This window comes from Hydra vulgaris, chromosome 06, assembly GCF_038396675.1.
Source record: "Hydra vulgaris chromosome 06, alternate assembly HydraT2T_AEP".
Taxonomy (NCBI): Eukaryota; Metazoa; Cnidaria; class Hydrozoa; order Anthoathecata; family Hydridae; genus Hydra; species Hydra vulgaris.
The window spans coordinates 23,465,001-23,483,548 of record NC_088925.1 but is presented as its reverse complement, the minus strand read 5'-3'; the positions used below and the strand labels follow the sequence as shown (position 1 = coordinate 23,483,548).

At 27.0% G+C, this 18,548-nt stretch overlaps 1 protein-coding gene across 1 annotated transcript; it reads right to left on the bottom strand.

Moving 5' to 3' along the window:
- Window positions 1–345: 345 nt before the first annotated feature.
- LOC136081737 (uncharacterized) lies at window positions 346–12,908 on the bottom strand. Its single transcript, XM_065799634.1, has 4 exons — window positions 10,309–12,908; window positions 10,186–10,236; window positions 9,928–10,007; window positions 346–645 (listed from the first exon to the last, which is right to left on the bottom strand). Exon 1 carries the CDS (start codon window positions 12,236–12,238, stop codon window positions 11,195–11,197), a length of 1,044 nt encoding a protein of 347 aa, XP_065655706.1. The 5' UTR covers window positions 12,239–12,908; the 3' UTR covers window positions 346–645; window positions 9,928–10,007; window positions 10,186–10,236; window positions 10,309–11,194.
- Window positions 12,909–18,548: the final 5,640 nt, after the last annotated feature.

Here is an 18,548-nt window from a genome sequence, read left to right as displayed (position 1 = left end):
AACAAGAAAATAAAAAGTAAATTCATTAATATTAAAGTCAATACTTCTTTTTATTGACCTTGGCTCAGATTTTGTTAACAACGAGTTAATGTAAGTATATTGTGGATCTTTACTATACATTACGATTGTTTCTTTATTTAAATCGATCGAGATAATTATCTAGGTAGTGCTTATTTGATGCATTTAAATGGTTTACATTTTTTTAAGTTTAAATCAATTTTTATTCCTATTTTAACCATTTAAACGAACTAAACATAAAATCTTAATTGTATTTTTATTTTTTTGTTTTGATAGAGATTTAAATAGTAAAACATAATCTACAAAAAAATTTAATAAGGCAAAATTATTTTGCATAAGCTTATCCGAGCTTGTTTGAAAAAAATTGAATGAATCTCTCAAGTCGAGAACCAAAAGGCTGTACGTACATTATTTGTTTTCGAATAAATGCAATTTTTTTACTTTTCCTGATAACTTATCTAAACTTTTTTAAATTTTATTTATTAGGATATTTTAGTGTATTTTGAGGCGAAAAAATCATAAATGAGTTCAGCGGTCTGTTGGTTCTCTACAGACAAGTTATCAAAACAAATAAAATCGTAAGTTATATAGTGCTTGACGCGATCTTTTCCGTTTGGGTCTTCGGAGCTAAAAAAAAAATGATACAATATATAAAGGGCATATATAATAATTATATAAAAACATATAATAATATATAAAATAAACAGTAGAATAGTAAGCAAACATAAAACAGTATAACAGCTAAAAACAAATATAACTTTAAAAACCAAGGATAAATTATAAAAACAAAAACATATTTATCTTTAAAAATTAATCATTACTTTAAAATAAAAAATTTGATTGGTGACACTAAAACATAAACTTAGCCGAACTTGTGACAATAGAAGTTAGTTACTATTAGAGATTACACGGTAATCAAAATAATTAATACTAAAGAAAATATACTAAAACAATATTAACAAACACAAGACTTAAATTAAAAAAAAAGATCATACGAAAATCACAAGCAAGTTGAAATTAAAAAATCCTATTATTTATTGTTTTTCGATAAAATAAAGTTAAGACATGGTGGTCTTAACAAAATTAGGTTATTTATAAATGATGAAAACTAAAGATATAAAATTATAATTAAATACGAAAAGTAACACCAGCATTAAAATATACCTGCTTTAAAATAAGCTCTGCGCGCGTCATTAATTTTTTCACAGAGCGCAACACTGACATCATTTTTTGAAAAATTTGGAAACTTGGATATTCTAAGTTCTGTAAAAATTGCAGATTAGCAGTTTCTCGAATTGAATTGATTCTGGAATTCCAGAGTAACATGTGATAACTAAAAATCTGGACAAAGTTTGTGTAATTATAAAAATACAAAGGAAAAATTTTAATTAATTGCAATCACCTTTATTTTGTTGCAAACTTAATTCTTTAAATGTATTATTAAAAATAATTTATTTAGAAATAATTAAAAATGAAAAAAAAGCTTATAACGAAGACTCCCTTAGAAAACGAGTGTACGCATTTTTGGACTTGCATCCGGATGACAACAAAAACTTTATTGTAAATCATTTTTGAATGGAGAACATTTTTGAATGGATAAGGGGGGGGGGGTATTTGAGAAACGTACGTACTTTTAAGGGGGGTTGGGGACATAAAAGTACGCATGGCAACAGGGGGGAGGGGGGTGTCAAATTTCAAAATTTTTGGCGTACGTACTTTATGGACGACCCCATACCAAAATCTACTATTTTATACTTAAAAGAAAGGAGAACAATATAGGACCAGAAAGAAAAGTCGGAAGTGGTCGCATAGCAATAAAGATGTCTGCAAAAGAGATTAAGCGCCTTAAAAAATCGATTGATCAAAAGGATGGTATTTCACAGCGTAGCCTTGCAAAAATAATTTTATGTATCACAACCGTACATTTGCAAATTTATTCACCATAAAACTAGCATTCGTTATCGTAAAAAAACTAAAATACCAAAAAGAACACCGGCTCAAAAAGCAGCTGTTCGTTCAAAGTCACTGGGTGCGGATTCACAACACTTTCGTAAGTCCAAAGTTTGCGTAAAGTTTGCGTAAGTTTTACTTAAGTTCAAAGTTACGCTAAATGGTATTCACAAACCTTGCGTAAACAAAAACTTACGAAATTCTTAAGTTTTTACTTAAGTTATTACTTACGCAAAAAGTCTAAAAAACGATATTCACAACATTTTCCTAAAAAGTGCTCAGCAAACTTTACGCAAGAAAAGTTACGTCTGCTATTTTCTGACTTGAGTTTGGCGTAACTTTGAATCATCTAAAAATATTTAAAAATGGCGTTTTTATTATTATAAAAGATTTCAGATTTTGTTTGTTATTGCCAATAAAATATAATTTTATCTTAATTTTATACTCCTATACGTTAAGTTATTTATTTAAATAATACAACTATAGTTTTTTTTTAACAACAACAACAATAGCAGTATATTTACCAAAACTTTAGATGTACTACATAAACTTGTTTTATAAAACTTGTTTTCACCTTAAATTTAAGGTTAAAAAAATATACACACAATCTATATAATCGATGGTTCACTCTCTCATAGCCTAGCTAAAACAAGGAGAGCGACCATAGTAGGGATATATATTAGATAGCTTTGTAGTATACCAATAACTTATTAAATATGTTAACTTAATAACTAGTTATTGACATACATCAAAACTATATGATGTATCCATACTATATTAACTTATGGTTGTATCTATACTATACTATCTATACTATATTATACAAAAATATATACAATAATATTATTGAAGTATTTACTTTAACTTGCATAACTAGCATAAAGAGAGAGAGTCTCTCTCACTTTATAAATTTAAAAAAAAATATTTTCTCTCTCTGTGCGAGAGAGAAAATATTCACAAAAATATGTAATCAATTCATTAGTTTTTCAAATATCTGTTTTTTTTTAATTTATAAATGAGAATAAGACTATCAAAATACAATAATGCAAAAATTATCTCTGAGTAATCAGGCTATTGAAGTAAAAAAGTATTATAACCTAAATATTAAACTTACTTTAAATAATGATGCTATGTTTTTCGATAATTTCAATTATTCAAAGGTATAACAATATTAAGATTATTTTGAATAATAATGCTCTGTTTTTAATTATATCAATTATCAGGAGATATTATTAATATCTATGGATAATTTAAATTATTAAAAAAAAGAGCATTGTTTTTTAAAGCCTAATTTCTTGATAAATAATATTGTTATTTGCAAATGATAAACATATTCTGTAATAGTTTAAATTGTTTTGGTAGATCTTTTTTATTTTTGTATATCTAAATGAAATCTCATTGTTGTAGTTTGTTATTGCAAAGAGCAGAAATTCCGTAAAAAGTTCCTTGATCCACCAGTTAGTCCAAATGGAGTGATATTGCTTTCCACAATTCAGTAGAATTATTATCTGTTGCTGTTGAAAATAGCATTACAACTCTTGAGATGACAGCATATTGCTCACACTGGTTGTAGCTATTAGATTGTACTGTATTTGGTGTCTTGAAAACCTACTACAAGACTTGTTGTTGTGATTTAATCAATACTTGCTCTGTCAAAGAGTCAAACTTTTTTATACTGCATGTACCTGATTCACAAAATTAACTTTACGCTATCCATCAAATATAAAAATCATGTTTTTATTCGTGCAAATATGGTACCATAAATTCTCAATCTGAAATATGGGTTTTAATTCAAACTCAACTTTTATTAATTAATACAATTGAAACATTTTCCATAACATATTATGAAAAATACAATGTATTTTTCATAGTATGTTATGGAAAAGTTGTTGAACTTTTGCTTATGTTTTCAAAATGTTTCTTATATTTCTGACAATAGAAATTTTATTTATAAATAGTTTCAAATATGCTAGAATGCAATTAAATGTATTTCTTGAACTTATTGAAGCAATTTCTTTATTTGAAATGAAACTGTCATTCCCTATTGCAAATAAAGGTGTTTTTGAATCAAGTCAATTATATGATAAAACAAGACCTCTAAAAAGAAATTTTAACAATTATCATAATGTTTTCTTATACCTTAGGGTATGAGAAGTAAGAATGAAAACAAGAAGTTAAAAAAAAACACTTTCATTATTTTATGAACGTGAAATTTTATGCTAAACTAAAGTATTTTGTTTTAACTTCCTGAAGCAATGCAAGACAAGTTGCATTATCTGATCAGGGGTGAACCCATACCTTTTTTAGTACTATAGGACCGCTATGGGCGCCAAAAAAATGCCTCAAAATATTAATTTTATGTTGTTTTTCTTTTTCTTTTTATATTAAAAATAGAAAAAAAAGTACTTTTAAATGCTAGTTTTCTGTATAATTTAGCTAGTTTATTTAGCCAGTAACGTTTACAAATAAGGTTTGCTGCAGGTTTGGAGTTAGGGTTAAATAAAACTAATGGGCATTCACTGATGGCATCATACAGGAACCCGAATAATTATCTTATATAAGCCCAGGATAATACAATCTATATTACCCATTTGGATTTGAATAAATATGCCCGAATTATTTCTTAATGAGTGCTTGTAATGTTTATATTTAAAATAATAGATGTGTAGCACTTTTTTAATAGTCGATATCTCATTTAAAAAACCAACCGACTCCTATTTGTTCCATTTTTAATCCAATTATTAATTATTTTGATTATTTTGCTAATATATACTCAAAATAGATTGCACGTATATGCTATATGGGGCTATTCAAGTACAACGAAACACTTTTTTGCTCTTTTTAGACTCTCTTCTTTGTTTATGTAACATTTTAACCAATCTATCCATGCCCTATTTGTGACGTAACATTATTTTTAAACAAAGCTATCTTTGAGTTTGTACTCTTATGCTAATGGTTTACTATTCCGCTGTGATTAGAATTTAAGTTTAAAAAATTTTGTCATGTTACACTGTGGCTAAACACCCCCTCTCCCATGTGATATTTGGTGACACTTTCAAACACCTCCAACCCATATAAGAATGTCACGTATTATTTGAATAGCCCCTATATGGTTTTGCTGCATTTTTAAATATAGCAACAACAACAACAAAAATAATAATTGTAAGTAAATTTAAGCCCTGTCTTTTAAAAAGAAATATTTACTGTTTGGTCACATTTCCCTGTGTGTCTTAATTAAAAAAAAAATTAGTGATACTAACTAATTCCTTTATACAAATAGTTATAAAATATTTGCCTTAAATTTTGGGTAAGTTATTGCGTAAGTTTTTGCCTAAGTTTTGCGTAACTCATGCGCAACCTTAACTTTACGCAAATGCTGCGAAAAAGTTGTGAATACCAAATAGTTACGCAAAAAATATTTTGTGTAAGTTTTTTTGTAACTTTAGCTCAGCTACGCAAGAGTTACGCAAAAGTTGTGAATCCGCACCCTGATCTCAAAATATAACTGGATAGCGTATGCGGCAAATTTTTTGAAGCCAGTTTTGGCCTCCCAAGATGGCGACGGTTTCGGTTAATTACAAATGAAGAAATTTTTGTTACGAACTTATATGTCATTTACATATATAAATATTATGAAATGTACATGCCTCTAATATAATTTTTGGTTTTACATAACAATAATTAAAAAAAAAGGCAATATTACATATTTACGTAAATTTCTCTATTGTTTTACAAAATATATTCTAAACAATAAGTTTGTATAATATCTTGCTTTTTTAAAGATAAATAAATGTTATTAAATAAGATAAAAATTTTTAGTTTTTTTTAATTAAGAATTAGTTTATTTAACATTAGTAAAGAACAAATAAGGAACTAGTAGTTATACAAGTTAATTTCCAAACAACTTTCGAATAATTATTTTAAGTTAGAAAAACTTAAATTTATTCATATTTTGTTTATTTTTCATTTAACTACTTTCTTTTAATTTTAGTTTTACTATAAATTATTTGTTAAATATTGTTTATAATACAATTTATGCACCTTTTAGTTCTTAACTACCCAATACAGTGTGCTAGAAGGTTAATAACATAACTGCATGGTAGGCAGCTGAATATCTTTTTAAAATAAACTATTATGAAATTAGTTTTTCAAATAGATATCACAAATTTACAAATGCTGCATGAACTATTAGCTGAGCTCTGTGAGTACACACAACTCAGGGGTTCCTTCTAGAATTTTTTTATATAGTTGTTTGTGTCTTATATTATTTTATTATATATATATATATATATATATATATATATATATATATATATATATATATATATATATATATATATATATATATATATATATATATATATATATATATATATATATATATATATATATATATATATATATATTTCTAGTTAATTTGGCAGCCAAACTGCCAAATGAGCTAAAACAAGGAAAATATATTGTTATCACTTATAGTTGAGTCAAACATGAGGAGCTAGATCAATTATTATTTTCAAGAAATCGACTGATCTCAAAGCAGCACTCGCTAATGCATTTTGAATTCCAATTTCATTTGGAAAGAGGCAATCTATTAAAATAACCAATTAATTTGGAAACACCTTTCTTTTTCTTTGCACATAACACTTATGGTTGGTTTAATCAAACCTCCTATGTCTTTGAATTTTAAAAAGCTATTTTGTTTTAAATGAAAAGGGAGTACTAGTGCATTCTGACATTTAATGAGAATGTTTTTTTTGAAGTCATTTTATCTACGTATCCAGCAATATATGGGATCAAAGTTTTTTTGTATTCAAAAAGATTGTTGCAGTTTGGAATATCTGCATTATCGTGATCACTAACTGTTGGTTCTCTCTCCAACAAATCATATTTTCTTATTAATTCGATTTCAGTCAAAGATATTTTAGTACTAAAATCACCAAAAGAATTGTCTAAAACATATATATGAGTTTTATCTCTGATGCTGCAGTTTTCATTTGAAAATTGAACGGTACTTTGCATAAAAAGTTATTTATATGTGAATTGTTGGCAATTGATATTGCTGTTAAACATTTCTGCAGATCTCACAGACCAAAAAAGAGCTCTAGATGGTTTTGACTGAGCTTATATGATAATAAATAATTTAATGGTGAACCTTCTTTTTCAACCCAGTCAAGAAATACCTTGAGCAAATTTAATTGCTGCCAAATATTCAATGAAATCAGTTTTTCGATTATACAAGATCATTTGTGTAGCAGTAATCTCTTTGAGACTAATGATATTCTTTAGCAAATCATTTTCTTGAATTTAATGTCATATAATCAATCTATTACGCAAATAAACTCAACAACATATTTATAAAATTATTTAACAGCTATTTACAGTTCATTAATATAAAAAAGTCAGCAAGCTGTATAACCATATATAACCATAATACTTAACAGCAGGTAAGCAGGATATTTAATTAAAGTTAAGGAGATATTTCAAAGAGGAGGTAATGTTTTGAACATTTCTATATAAAGATATAAACAACTTTTTTACAAACAAATGTATTTTTATATTCATTTTCTTCAATTGTATTGAGTAATTATCCTTTAAACTATAAGAAACTATTATTTACTTTTTATTTGTTTTAAAAGATGTTATAAATAACTATAATTCAGACCTGGGTTTTTTTTACCAGTATAAGTGACACTTAATAATATTTTATTCAAATAGTTTATGCAATAATAGAATTCGAGTATAATATAATTCTAGAAGGAACCCCTAAGTTTTTGTATACTCACAGCACTCAGTTAAAAATTATTGTAGCATTTGTACGAAATGGCATCTTGCTACAAAAAATAGAGAATATAGTAGTAGAGAATATAGAGGGTAGAAACGATTGCCGTTTATCATACTGTTATGTTATTAACCTTCTAGCATACAGCATTGGGAACTAAAAACTATAAGACTTATAGTTTTTAGTTCCCAATACTTATGCATAAGACTTAACTAAATTTGTAAATGCCATTTAATAATAAATTCAATTATACAAAAAATAATTTCTTTTTTTCTCTAATATTTATAAAATTCATTTGTTTTCTTTTATTTTTAACAAATTTATAAGCTTATTTAATTTTTTTTTTTGTAATTTGATATAGCCATTTAAAATGTATATCGGTTTCACCGCTAGGAACTAAAATCGCCGCCATCTTGGGAGGCCAATTTTAGCTTCAAATTTTTTCGGAAAAAACAATAGAACCAGCTATCCAGTTATATTTTGAGATCAGTGGTTCAAAGTGCCGCAGATTGGTTTCGATTTTTCGGGAAAAATTTGTAATTATTGACAATGAATCGTATTTTTATTTGAGCAACACAATTATTTCTGGAAATACGGGATTTTACTCTTCTGAAAAAATGCAGCATCAAATGATGTAAGGTTTAGAAGAAAAGACAAATTTGAGCCAAAATTACTTGTTTGGATTGCATTCTCTACAAAGGGTATCTCTCATTAGTACATTGCTCCGTCAGACCAAGCACGCAATGAAGATGTGTATAGTTCAAAATGTCTTGTTAGATTGGAGAAATTTATTGAAAAATATCATAAAAATGACAATATTGTTTTTTGACCTAATCTAGCTTCGTCGCATTATTCACGTAAAGTACAAAATTATCTTAAAGCAAAAAATATTGAATTTGTACCAATAGAGCATAATCCTGCTAATGTGCCAGAATTACGTCCAATTGAAGATTTTTGATCTGAACTTAAGATTTAGTGTACAACAAAAACTGGCGAGCTGAAAACCTGGTCAAACTTAAAAAGCGGATAGAGTTTTCAATTAAAAGAATCGACATAGAACGTGTACATCGACTTGCTGCCGCCACATTTACAAGAGTAGACACTATTCGTCGTCATGGAATCAAAAACTTATAAATCTATTTATTTTTGTTATTTAGATGTTTTTTGTTATTATACTTTTTAAATTGTTTAAAAAGATGACTCCGTTAAAAGGTTATACCATTTCTAATTTAGTCCAGATTTTTAGTTATCACATGTTATAAGTGTTTAAATTTAATATTTTTTTTAGCTGTTATTAAAAAAAAACTGAAAACTTTGAGGAGCCTTTTTTTCCAGATAGCGAAGCATTCACCAACTTATTTCTTTCATAAAAATAGCCTAATAACTGTTTGACCAGCTTTTTTCCTGAGGGTGCTGTTAAGACCCTTTTAGAAATCATGTTTTCAGTGACTTCTTTGTCACTGCATATATAATCTGTTGGCTGCGTTGTATGGGAAACTAATGAATGTGCTGGTACTTGTTCTGATAGTTGTGAATGCATTGATAGTGGAAGGTGTGAATTTATTAGCGATGTTGGTTGTGAATGCAACATTGGTGGTGGCATTTGTGGAACAGAATATAGTTGTGCTGGTAGTGAAAAAGATGGAGAAGGCGTTTGAAATGAATTTGAAGTCGATTGAATGTTTTCTGATTGAAGTTGATTGAAGTCAATTGAATGGAACGAATTTTCATGAAACGAATTATGATTGTTAAGAAAAAGAGAGGAATCAGGATGATCATTAATGGAGTCATTAGTTGAAAAAGATTGGAATTGTTTGGATTGGGATTGGGTTGAGAAAGGAGGAGTTACTGGTAATGTTTGTGATAAAGGAGGTGGTATTTGTGAACTTGTTGGTTGTAAGAATAATGGAAATGGTTTTGAAAAAAGTTGGGCATTTAAATCTACTGTATGGTCACAAGCAGTGAATGACTAAAAGAAAAATGAAGTACACTAGAACAACCTAGTAATAATCATAAAACAGCTGATGAAGTAAATCACAAATGTTTAGTTATTATAATTCCATTAAAAAAATTTTAAAACATTTTATAATAAAATTCTTATTATTGTTAAAAAAAACTAGAAAAAATTGATTTCATCTATGTCAGTATTTTATTTGGAATAAAAATGACTGTTTACTTACTTTCTATTTTTTTGTACAATTATGTTAATTATTGTTAGCTTCTTAGCAAAATCTTCTTTTAATGCCATAGTATGAGTATTCTAGATATTGTAAAAATATGTAACAAAAAATTATATTTTATGAATAAACAGGATAGGTTAATCAATTTTTTTTTATGCCTAATGTCTACTTTTCCAAAATTGTATGGTTTCGATAAGTTTCCATTATGAAGATTTAAAGCCATTTTTATAAATGAAACTATTAGTAGAATAAACTTACCAACAATAACTCCATTTGCTGAACTGTTATATATTCAACTCTAACAGACTCCTAAAAAATTAACAAAGTTTTATCCAGAGTTTGAACTGATCTTGTTTAAAGTAATTTTCATAATACATAAACCTCAATTTCATTTGTTATGTTTAGCAACGTCTTATCTTTTTTTTTCTTGATAAGTGAGCCTTTTTTCAATAAAGCTTCTTCCAAACTGTCTAAATATATTTATATAATTACTATTTCATAAATGTTAAATATATCTTTAAAAGCAGATGTTTGTAAAACATCAAACAAAAAAGACTACTAACAATGTTATTATATGAAATATTTAAAATGCTGGAAGCATACGCAATTGAAATAATTCACAACTTTAAATATAAAATATCAAAAGAAACTTAAAACATTTTCAAATTTGAAGCTTACCAACCACACATATAACTTTACCCTTCTCAATGGGGCCTTCATCTCGATTAGTAAGTTTCGTGTATCTTATATCACCTTCTTTGTTATTTACAAGAAAAGCCCTGTTAAGTACAGATGTATCCCATTCAACAGAGACAGATCCGTTGCAAGACCATTGTAAAACAGGAAACTTAGACATTATGAATACTAAGACTTACATAAATTTAAAGATTACAAATAAATAAATAATTTTGAAAATTTTTTGAGGTAAATTATAAGTTGCTATTAAATCTTATACCTCATTAGCAACATGTAGTTATAAATGTGTACTACATAAACTTATAGATGTATATTAATAAGACTTTAAGTATTTAAAAATTGTAACAACATATAAGCAGTTAAGTATATTGTAACAGAAATTGCAACGGTCTAAGTATACAGAAGACTAAATGGAAATTATCCGATTCTAACCAGTACCATCCTTCTGAAATAACGCTCTAAATGTTGATGTGTAGAAAATTGAATAAAATGACATAAACTTAAAAAAAAAACAGCAACCCAGTAGTTATAGAAAATGTAAATTTCAATTTAATAAAATAAAAAAACAATTCTAAACAGAAACAATACTTTTAAACCAGAAGTTTTTATAAAATTGACGAGCCAACATAAACTGTTGAAGGTTACATATACTTTTTTTAATGTTTTTGGCAATAGAAACTTTGTAATATTTTTGAATTTCAGAAATATGCTTACCTAAATAATGCTCAAAAAACAGTTTCTCACAATTAGGAATATTATAATTACAGCCTTTATCTAAAATTTTAATAGAGCCAATAATAACTCCTTTAAAATTAAAATTATGAGAACATAACATGTCATCCGAAGAGTCAATACAATCTTTGTCTATAATGTAAGAATTAGAAGCTTGAATGTTACATGTGGTTAAATATAAAAATCGATCTATTGCTTGAGTAGATATATCTTGAGTACCATTTAAAAACGATAAAATAATGCCATTAAAATTTTCAAACTGCTGACAAGAATAAGATAATAAAGGCCCCCATAGACGAGCACATGAGGGAAGATGAAGTAATTGGTGCACATTATAAGACATATTCTCTCTACCATACAAACCAGGAAATTCATAAACAAATCGATTAACTAATAACGAGGCTTCATTAACAACACTTTCAGATAATACCTTTTTCAACATAAAAACAACATTAGATAAAAGAATAAAATGGTCAAAAAACTGCGGAAGCAAAATATCACATAAAATAACAGGACCATAAAAAACTAAAAAATTAAAAAACTCAACACCTTTCCAATGCTTTATGCAACTTAAAGATCGTGGAGTCCGTCTTATATTGCTTGGCACACTTATTGCAGATAAAAGATTATTTATAACAGTACACTGTCTACGAATAGAAAAAATAGAACCAGAATAACAACTATCGAACCAGAAAGAAAACATAGCTTTCATAACACCAAGCTCTATACAGTGCAGATTATCAACAACTGTTCCATTTACACAATCAAAATTAGGCACTCTTACTAACGGTGAAATATCTAAAAACCCTTCAACCACATTAACACAAAAAAAATCTGTATTGCTTCTACAATTCATGCTAACATCAGAAAATGGGTAAGTCATACAAGACCCCCTGCCTTTTGGAACTCTTTCCCCTCTTGAAGAACACCAATGGCAACCATTATAACCAATAAATTGCCTGCGACAAAAAACCAGGGCTCTTGCAATTGTATCACATGAAAAAATAGATACATGAAAAAAAACACGAACATTATTAGATAAGAGTATACCATTAGTGGATAGGTTAGTAAAAATATCAACAAAAGGAGATAAATATAATTGTATATTTGGTTTTTTAAAACCCAACCAGAGACCAAAAAACAAAATTTTAGTAATTTGCAATGAATATGGAAAATTATGAATGGATGCTAGCAAAGGCCACAAGGACCACTTTGATGATTTGAAAACGGGAACTCCATCAGTATTAACAACAAGTCTAATTGTTGCTTGCCCATTTTCTTCAAGATGTCCTAAATGTATCCCATTGTTATCACAAGTGTTTTTAAGCTGTTTGTTTATGTTTAAAATATGAAAAAAGTTGCATTTCTTATGAAGATAGGATGATGTAAAATATTTTAAACATTTTGTATACTGCTTATTAGGACTTAAAGCAACTTTACAAACATCACAAAAAAAAACTTTTTCACATAAATCTTTTTCCTTCTTGAAAAACTTCAAAAACAAATATTTAGATGTTGGCGAAACACTGTGTGGCAATAAAATAGTTAAGAGTGTTTACAACGCCTATAAGGTTTCGTAGGACAAATTAAAACGCAAAATAAGTCATTATGCATAAACATGCATTAGAGACATTTATCTTTGAGCCAGGATACAGAGGTGGACTCTCTGTACTTGCATTTTCATCAAACTCATTATTAATTGTTTCATTTTCTGGTTCATCAAAGTCAGATAAATGATCCATAAACTCATCATCAATAGAATCGTTGTCATTAGAGGTGCTCAAATTCTGTTGTTGAGCACAATCAACTTTTGACATCCTCCAACGTGTTGTTCTTGCAATACTTACTTCCCCTGATTGCCATTTCTTGTAGCAACCAATTCTAGGCATCTAAAATAAAAGAGACACGGAGGTAAAATTAAACTTTAGCTTAACATCAGAAATAGAACACCATCAGAAAGAGAACAAGAGAACCGATTGTGCTTAACCTGATTGGGCTTTAGGGTGATTTTAAAAACAACTTTTTTTGAAATTGTCTGCTGCCACCCCCTAAAAGTGTTCTATGTTATAAATTAATACTAAATTTAAAAAGTTTTTGAAAAATAAAAAATTTCAAGGATCGCTTAAGACCCTTGAACATCAGACAGGTCCCTAATATTTTGAAAAAAAAAGTTCTTTAAAAGCATATCATGTTGGGTCTCAAAAGAAGTGAAATTTTATAAAAGTTTTAAAAATAATAATCAATTTATATAAAGATTACTAGTTTAATTTTTTTGGCTTAAAAACTATTATTTTTTAACAAAAAAAAAAAAGTACATATTTTATTAGTTTTTTCAAATAAATTTTTTTAAATTGTATTTCCATAAACTTTTTTAAATTTACGGACACACAAATTTAAAAAGTTAAAAAGAAGTGAAATGTTTTAAAAATTTCAAAATTAAATTATTTTTGAAACTTTTAAAACATTTCACTTCTTTTGAGACCCAACATGATATGCTTTAGAAGAACTTTTTTTTTCAAAATATAAGGGATCTGTCTGTTTAAGGGTCTTGATCGATCCCTAAAACTTTTTTTTACTTAAAAATTTTTTATATTAGTTTAGTATTAATTTATTACATAGAACACATTTAGGGGGTGGCAGCAAATAATTTCAAAAAAAGTTGTTTTTAGAATCACCCTATTGAGCTTAAATAATGATAATGCTTATTTTACAGCTAGTTCTTTAGTATATAAAGTTTTGTATCAAGTGTATGATGCGTATGTAAATATCAAATGCATATATATATGTTAAATGAAGGTGTTTAAACGGTATAAAATTTTATAATTTTATTTAAATTTTATAATTATTCAGATAATTCAATATTCTTTTAAAAATTATAAAACTTACAAAATATCTATTCTGATGAGTCTTAATTAATGATATTTTCTGATGAGAAAAAAAAAAAGTATATATATATATATAAAATATATATATATATATATATATATATATAAAATATATATATATATATATATATATATATATATATGAATTATTGATTTTTAAATATATATATATATATATATATATATATATATATATATATATATATATATATATATATATATATATATATATAATTATCTATTACGTTCAATCGTTTGAACGTAATAGATAATTATATATATATATATATATATATATATATATATATGTATATATATATATATATATATATATATATATATATATATATATATATATATATATGTATATACATATATATATATATATATATTTATATATATATATATATATATATATGTATATGTATATATATATATATATATATATATATTTATATATATATATATATATATATATATATATATATATATATATATATATATATATATATATATATATATATATATATATATATATATATATACAAGAATCAATAATTATCTATTACGTTTTATCTACAATAAAGGAATTTATAATTATAAATTATTGTGAAATTATAAAGTTGAAAATGTATTCGCTTTAATAAAATGAACATACTGAACAACATACCTGTGGTTTTGGAGATTGAGTAGAACCTAAAATAATAGAAACTGAAACTGTAGATACAAAAAAACAACGTTTACTTTATTACAAATATTGGAATAAAAAATTTCAAGAAGTTATATATGTCAAACTTTTCAAGAAAGTTTTAATTGTTATCAAAAGTTATATCAATATTGAGTTATAAAACGATGTTTTTCATTATTGGAAAACAGCGCTGAATTTACAATAAAGTTTTAGATCACTGGAAATAAAATGACGTTTTTCGTTAAACTTCCAGTGAACTTCCAGTGAACTTCCAGTGAACTTCCAGTGAACTTCCAGTGAACTTCCAGTGAACTTCCAGTGAACTTCCAGTGAACTTCCAGTGAACTTCCAGTGAACTTCCAGTGAACTTCCAGTGAACTTCCAGTGAACTTCCAGTGAACTTCCAGTGAACTTCCAGTGAACTTCCAGTGAACTTCCAGTGAACTTCCAGTGAACTTCCAGTGTACTTCCAGTGTACTTCCAGTGAACTTCCAGTGAACTTCCAGCGAAGTCTTAAACTTTGCGGAGAACCCAGCAAACTCGGTGTTAATTTCCAGTGATCTTTTACATTTCCAGAGAACTTTCACTGGAAGTTCGCTGGGTTTTTTTGTAAGGGATGAATGACTTACAAAGTCACAATCGACTACATCAAAGTCATTAACATTTAGTTACATCCAAATCCCATTTAAGATTCACATTAAAAACTATTTTAGAAAGTCTTTATTGATCTTTTTAAAATTTTTTATATAAAACGATGGATACAATTTTTATTTACAGTTTTTATTTTAGATTTTTTAAATCTTTTTCTTCATTTAAAAACTTTTCTAAATGATTAATTAATAATTTTCAAAACTTTCAAAATGCGACTATGCCTTTTTTTCTCCTGAGGTCTTTAAATGTTAAAATAATATCCCGTAACTTTTTTCATAAGTAAACAATTTCGAAAATTGTTTACTTAAAGGAATGCCAAACACCCGGCTGTAACGGAGGAAAATACAGCGCCAAACCTGTGAAAATAAGTTTTTCACTGTGTTCTCCTTCTTAAAAGCCGGACATCTTAAAAACCTTATTTACTTATGACAGTTTTCAAATTTTCAATTAAACAATTTTAACAAAAAAACAATTTATAAGCAAGCGCTTAAGGGCTGCTTTATGGCGAATGAAAGAAACGATTTTGATTTTGATATGATAGAAGAAAATCTTTGAAATAAATCATACCTTTCTGTTATATCTAAAATCCTCAAAAGTAGCATTAAATTAATGCTAGTACCATCAAGTGTTATGAAACAAGTTTTAGTTGACACCTTTAACCTTCCAGATGGGTATTGTCATGTTGTCGTCTCGATTGACTGTTCAAGTTTTCAATTCAAGTTCGTAATATAAAAAAACTTATTAAAAAAAGAATATATATGTGAGCAAAAAGAAACTTTTGAAGTTCTTATCATCAAGAACCGCTGTGTAGCTTTCATGTTTTTACATTATTAAGTTTTTGACAGTGTACAGTGGGCCATTTTAGAACTTAAAGCAGTTCACAACTCTCACTAACCCTCGTTATACTGCGACAAACCACTGCCCTTACTGATACTCGTGTCAAAAAATTACTTACAATTGTATGCAAGTTGTACAGAGCTCCATTAAGTGTCCTCTGGTGTCAATGCAGACGTCTTTGGCAATCGTCCTGATGGGATACTCTGAGAATAGTCCCTTTGGGATAACACAATGAGGTTCCTTAACAAAAAGAGTGAACTTCCTATGGGACACCAGTCTCGGATGCAAGCTGGAGGTCGCCTTGTGTTCATACCGTTCCATAACGCGTGAATCCATACCACACTCGAGACGCCCATAATACACATACATCTATAATGTATGTTTATCACCCTAATAATACATTTCACATGGTAACTACTTATAAAACGAATAATTCTGCTTCATTACTGACACTGTCTATACATCACATTTACGCTCGACACTAACGACAGTTTAGTAGCACAACAATTAATGAATCTTACTTTCCTTGACTATTGTTTATTTTTCCTGTTTATATTTACTACATTTTACTCAGATCAACTTTTAGTGTTTTTCTACTTAGAGACGCTTAGATTTTAACTGGACATCTGTCTTTTTGTACTTTTATCTCACTCTGATACCCTTTTTAACTTATTACGCATCTCTAAGGCGTTCACTGCTCAGTGCAGCTTCACAAAAATGCATTGCATTTACAAAAAGTTTATTGTAGGTGGACAAAAGTAAAAAAATATGTTTTCAAAAATTACATTATTATATACCATTTTATGCTTAAACATTCAGCTTTTATAAAATGTATTTGTTTTTGTATGATTATCTTGCCGTATAAAATCAAGTATTATCTTTTATAAAATCAAGTATTATCTTTTATAAAATCAAGTATTATCTTTTATAAAATCAAGTATTATCTTTTATAAAATCAAGTATTATCTTTTATAAAATCAAGTATTTTCTTTTATAAAATCAAGTATTATCTTTCAAATGAGCTATTACAACACTATTACGTAAGTTTTGTCCAATAAAATGATTTCAAATACGGCGTCTCTGAAGTACCTTTTTTTAGTTAAAAGTTCATTTACATAGTCGAATACTTTTGCGGCCCAAAGCGGTCCAGTAATTTGAGACTGGAAATGCGTTGTTCAATATGTACATTACCAATATAAATTTGGTTTATAATACGCTACATTAGTGTTACTAACTTGTTTTAATATTTATACATAAGATTTTGTAAACGAAATTCATATTTTTATATAGTCGAAACATGAAAAATATTGATGCTTATTCATATTTAATACAAGAAAATTTGAACTTAGCTAATCCTAATATTTTGGATATGTTGTAAATGACATAAACATAACTGCAAATAATAACATGTCTAGTTTTATAAAGCATCTTTGACAAAAATACATATGCAAAAACTCTAAAATTCGTTTTGAAGAGAATAACAAGCAGGTACCCTGGTGTAGATTTTTTTTTTTTTTTTTTTTTTGTTATTTCGTTGTCCCAAGTTGACTTACCCAGACTTGAGAAATAAGCGGAAAGTTATTATACGCAAGCGCAGTAGAGTTAAAAATAATTTAGAATTTTAATAATGGCTACAGATGCAACGTTTTTAAAAACTTATCATTGACAACGAGTAACTTGTTTAATTTTAGATAATTAAATAGGCTTTTAACTATTTTTTTAAACGAAATTATTGTGAAAATAACTTGCAGCTGTACTAAGAAATGTTTTAAATAAAATACAAGACAACTGAATGTGAATAAAATCTACTTTCAGCTAAAGCTACTTTTACTGTTTTTGTTTATAATCTTTAAACCTTTTTTAAAAAAATTTTGAGCGTAGAAATTTTAAAATTTTTACTTATTTAGCAAGATGAACCTTTTATCTTTTTTGCATTTTTTGCTTATATGAGGATTCAATTTTTTTTGCAGGGTTAAAATAAAATCTTAATCGTTAACTTTTTGTAAGCTGTTGCTACGGTACTCCTTTCCGATGTATATATATATATATATATATATAATATATATATATATATATATATATATATATATATATATATATATATATATATATATATATACATATATATATAT

What these genes read in the sequence shown, in the direction of transcription:
- LOC136081737 (XM_065799634.1), bottom strand. Translation starts at nt 12,238, where the DNA reads ATGACTTACCCATTTTCTGATGTTAGCATGAATTGTAGAAGCAATACA.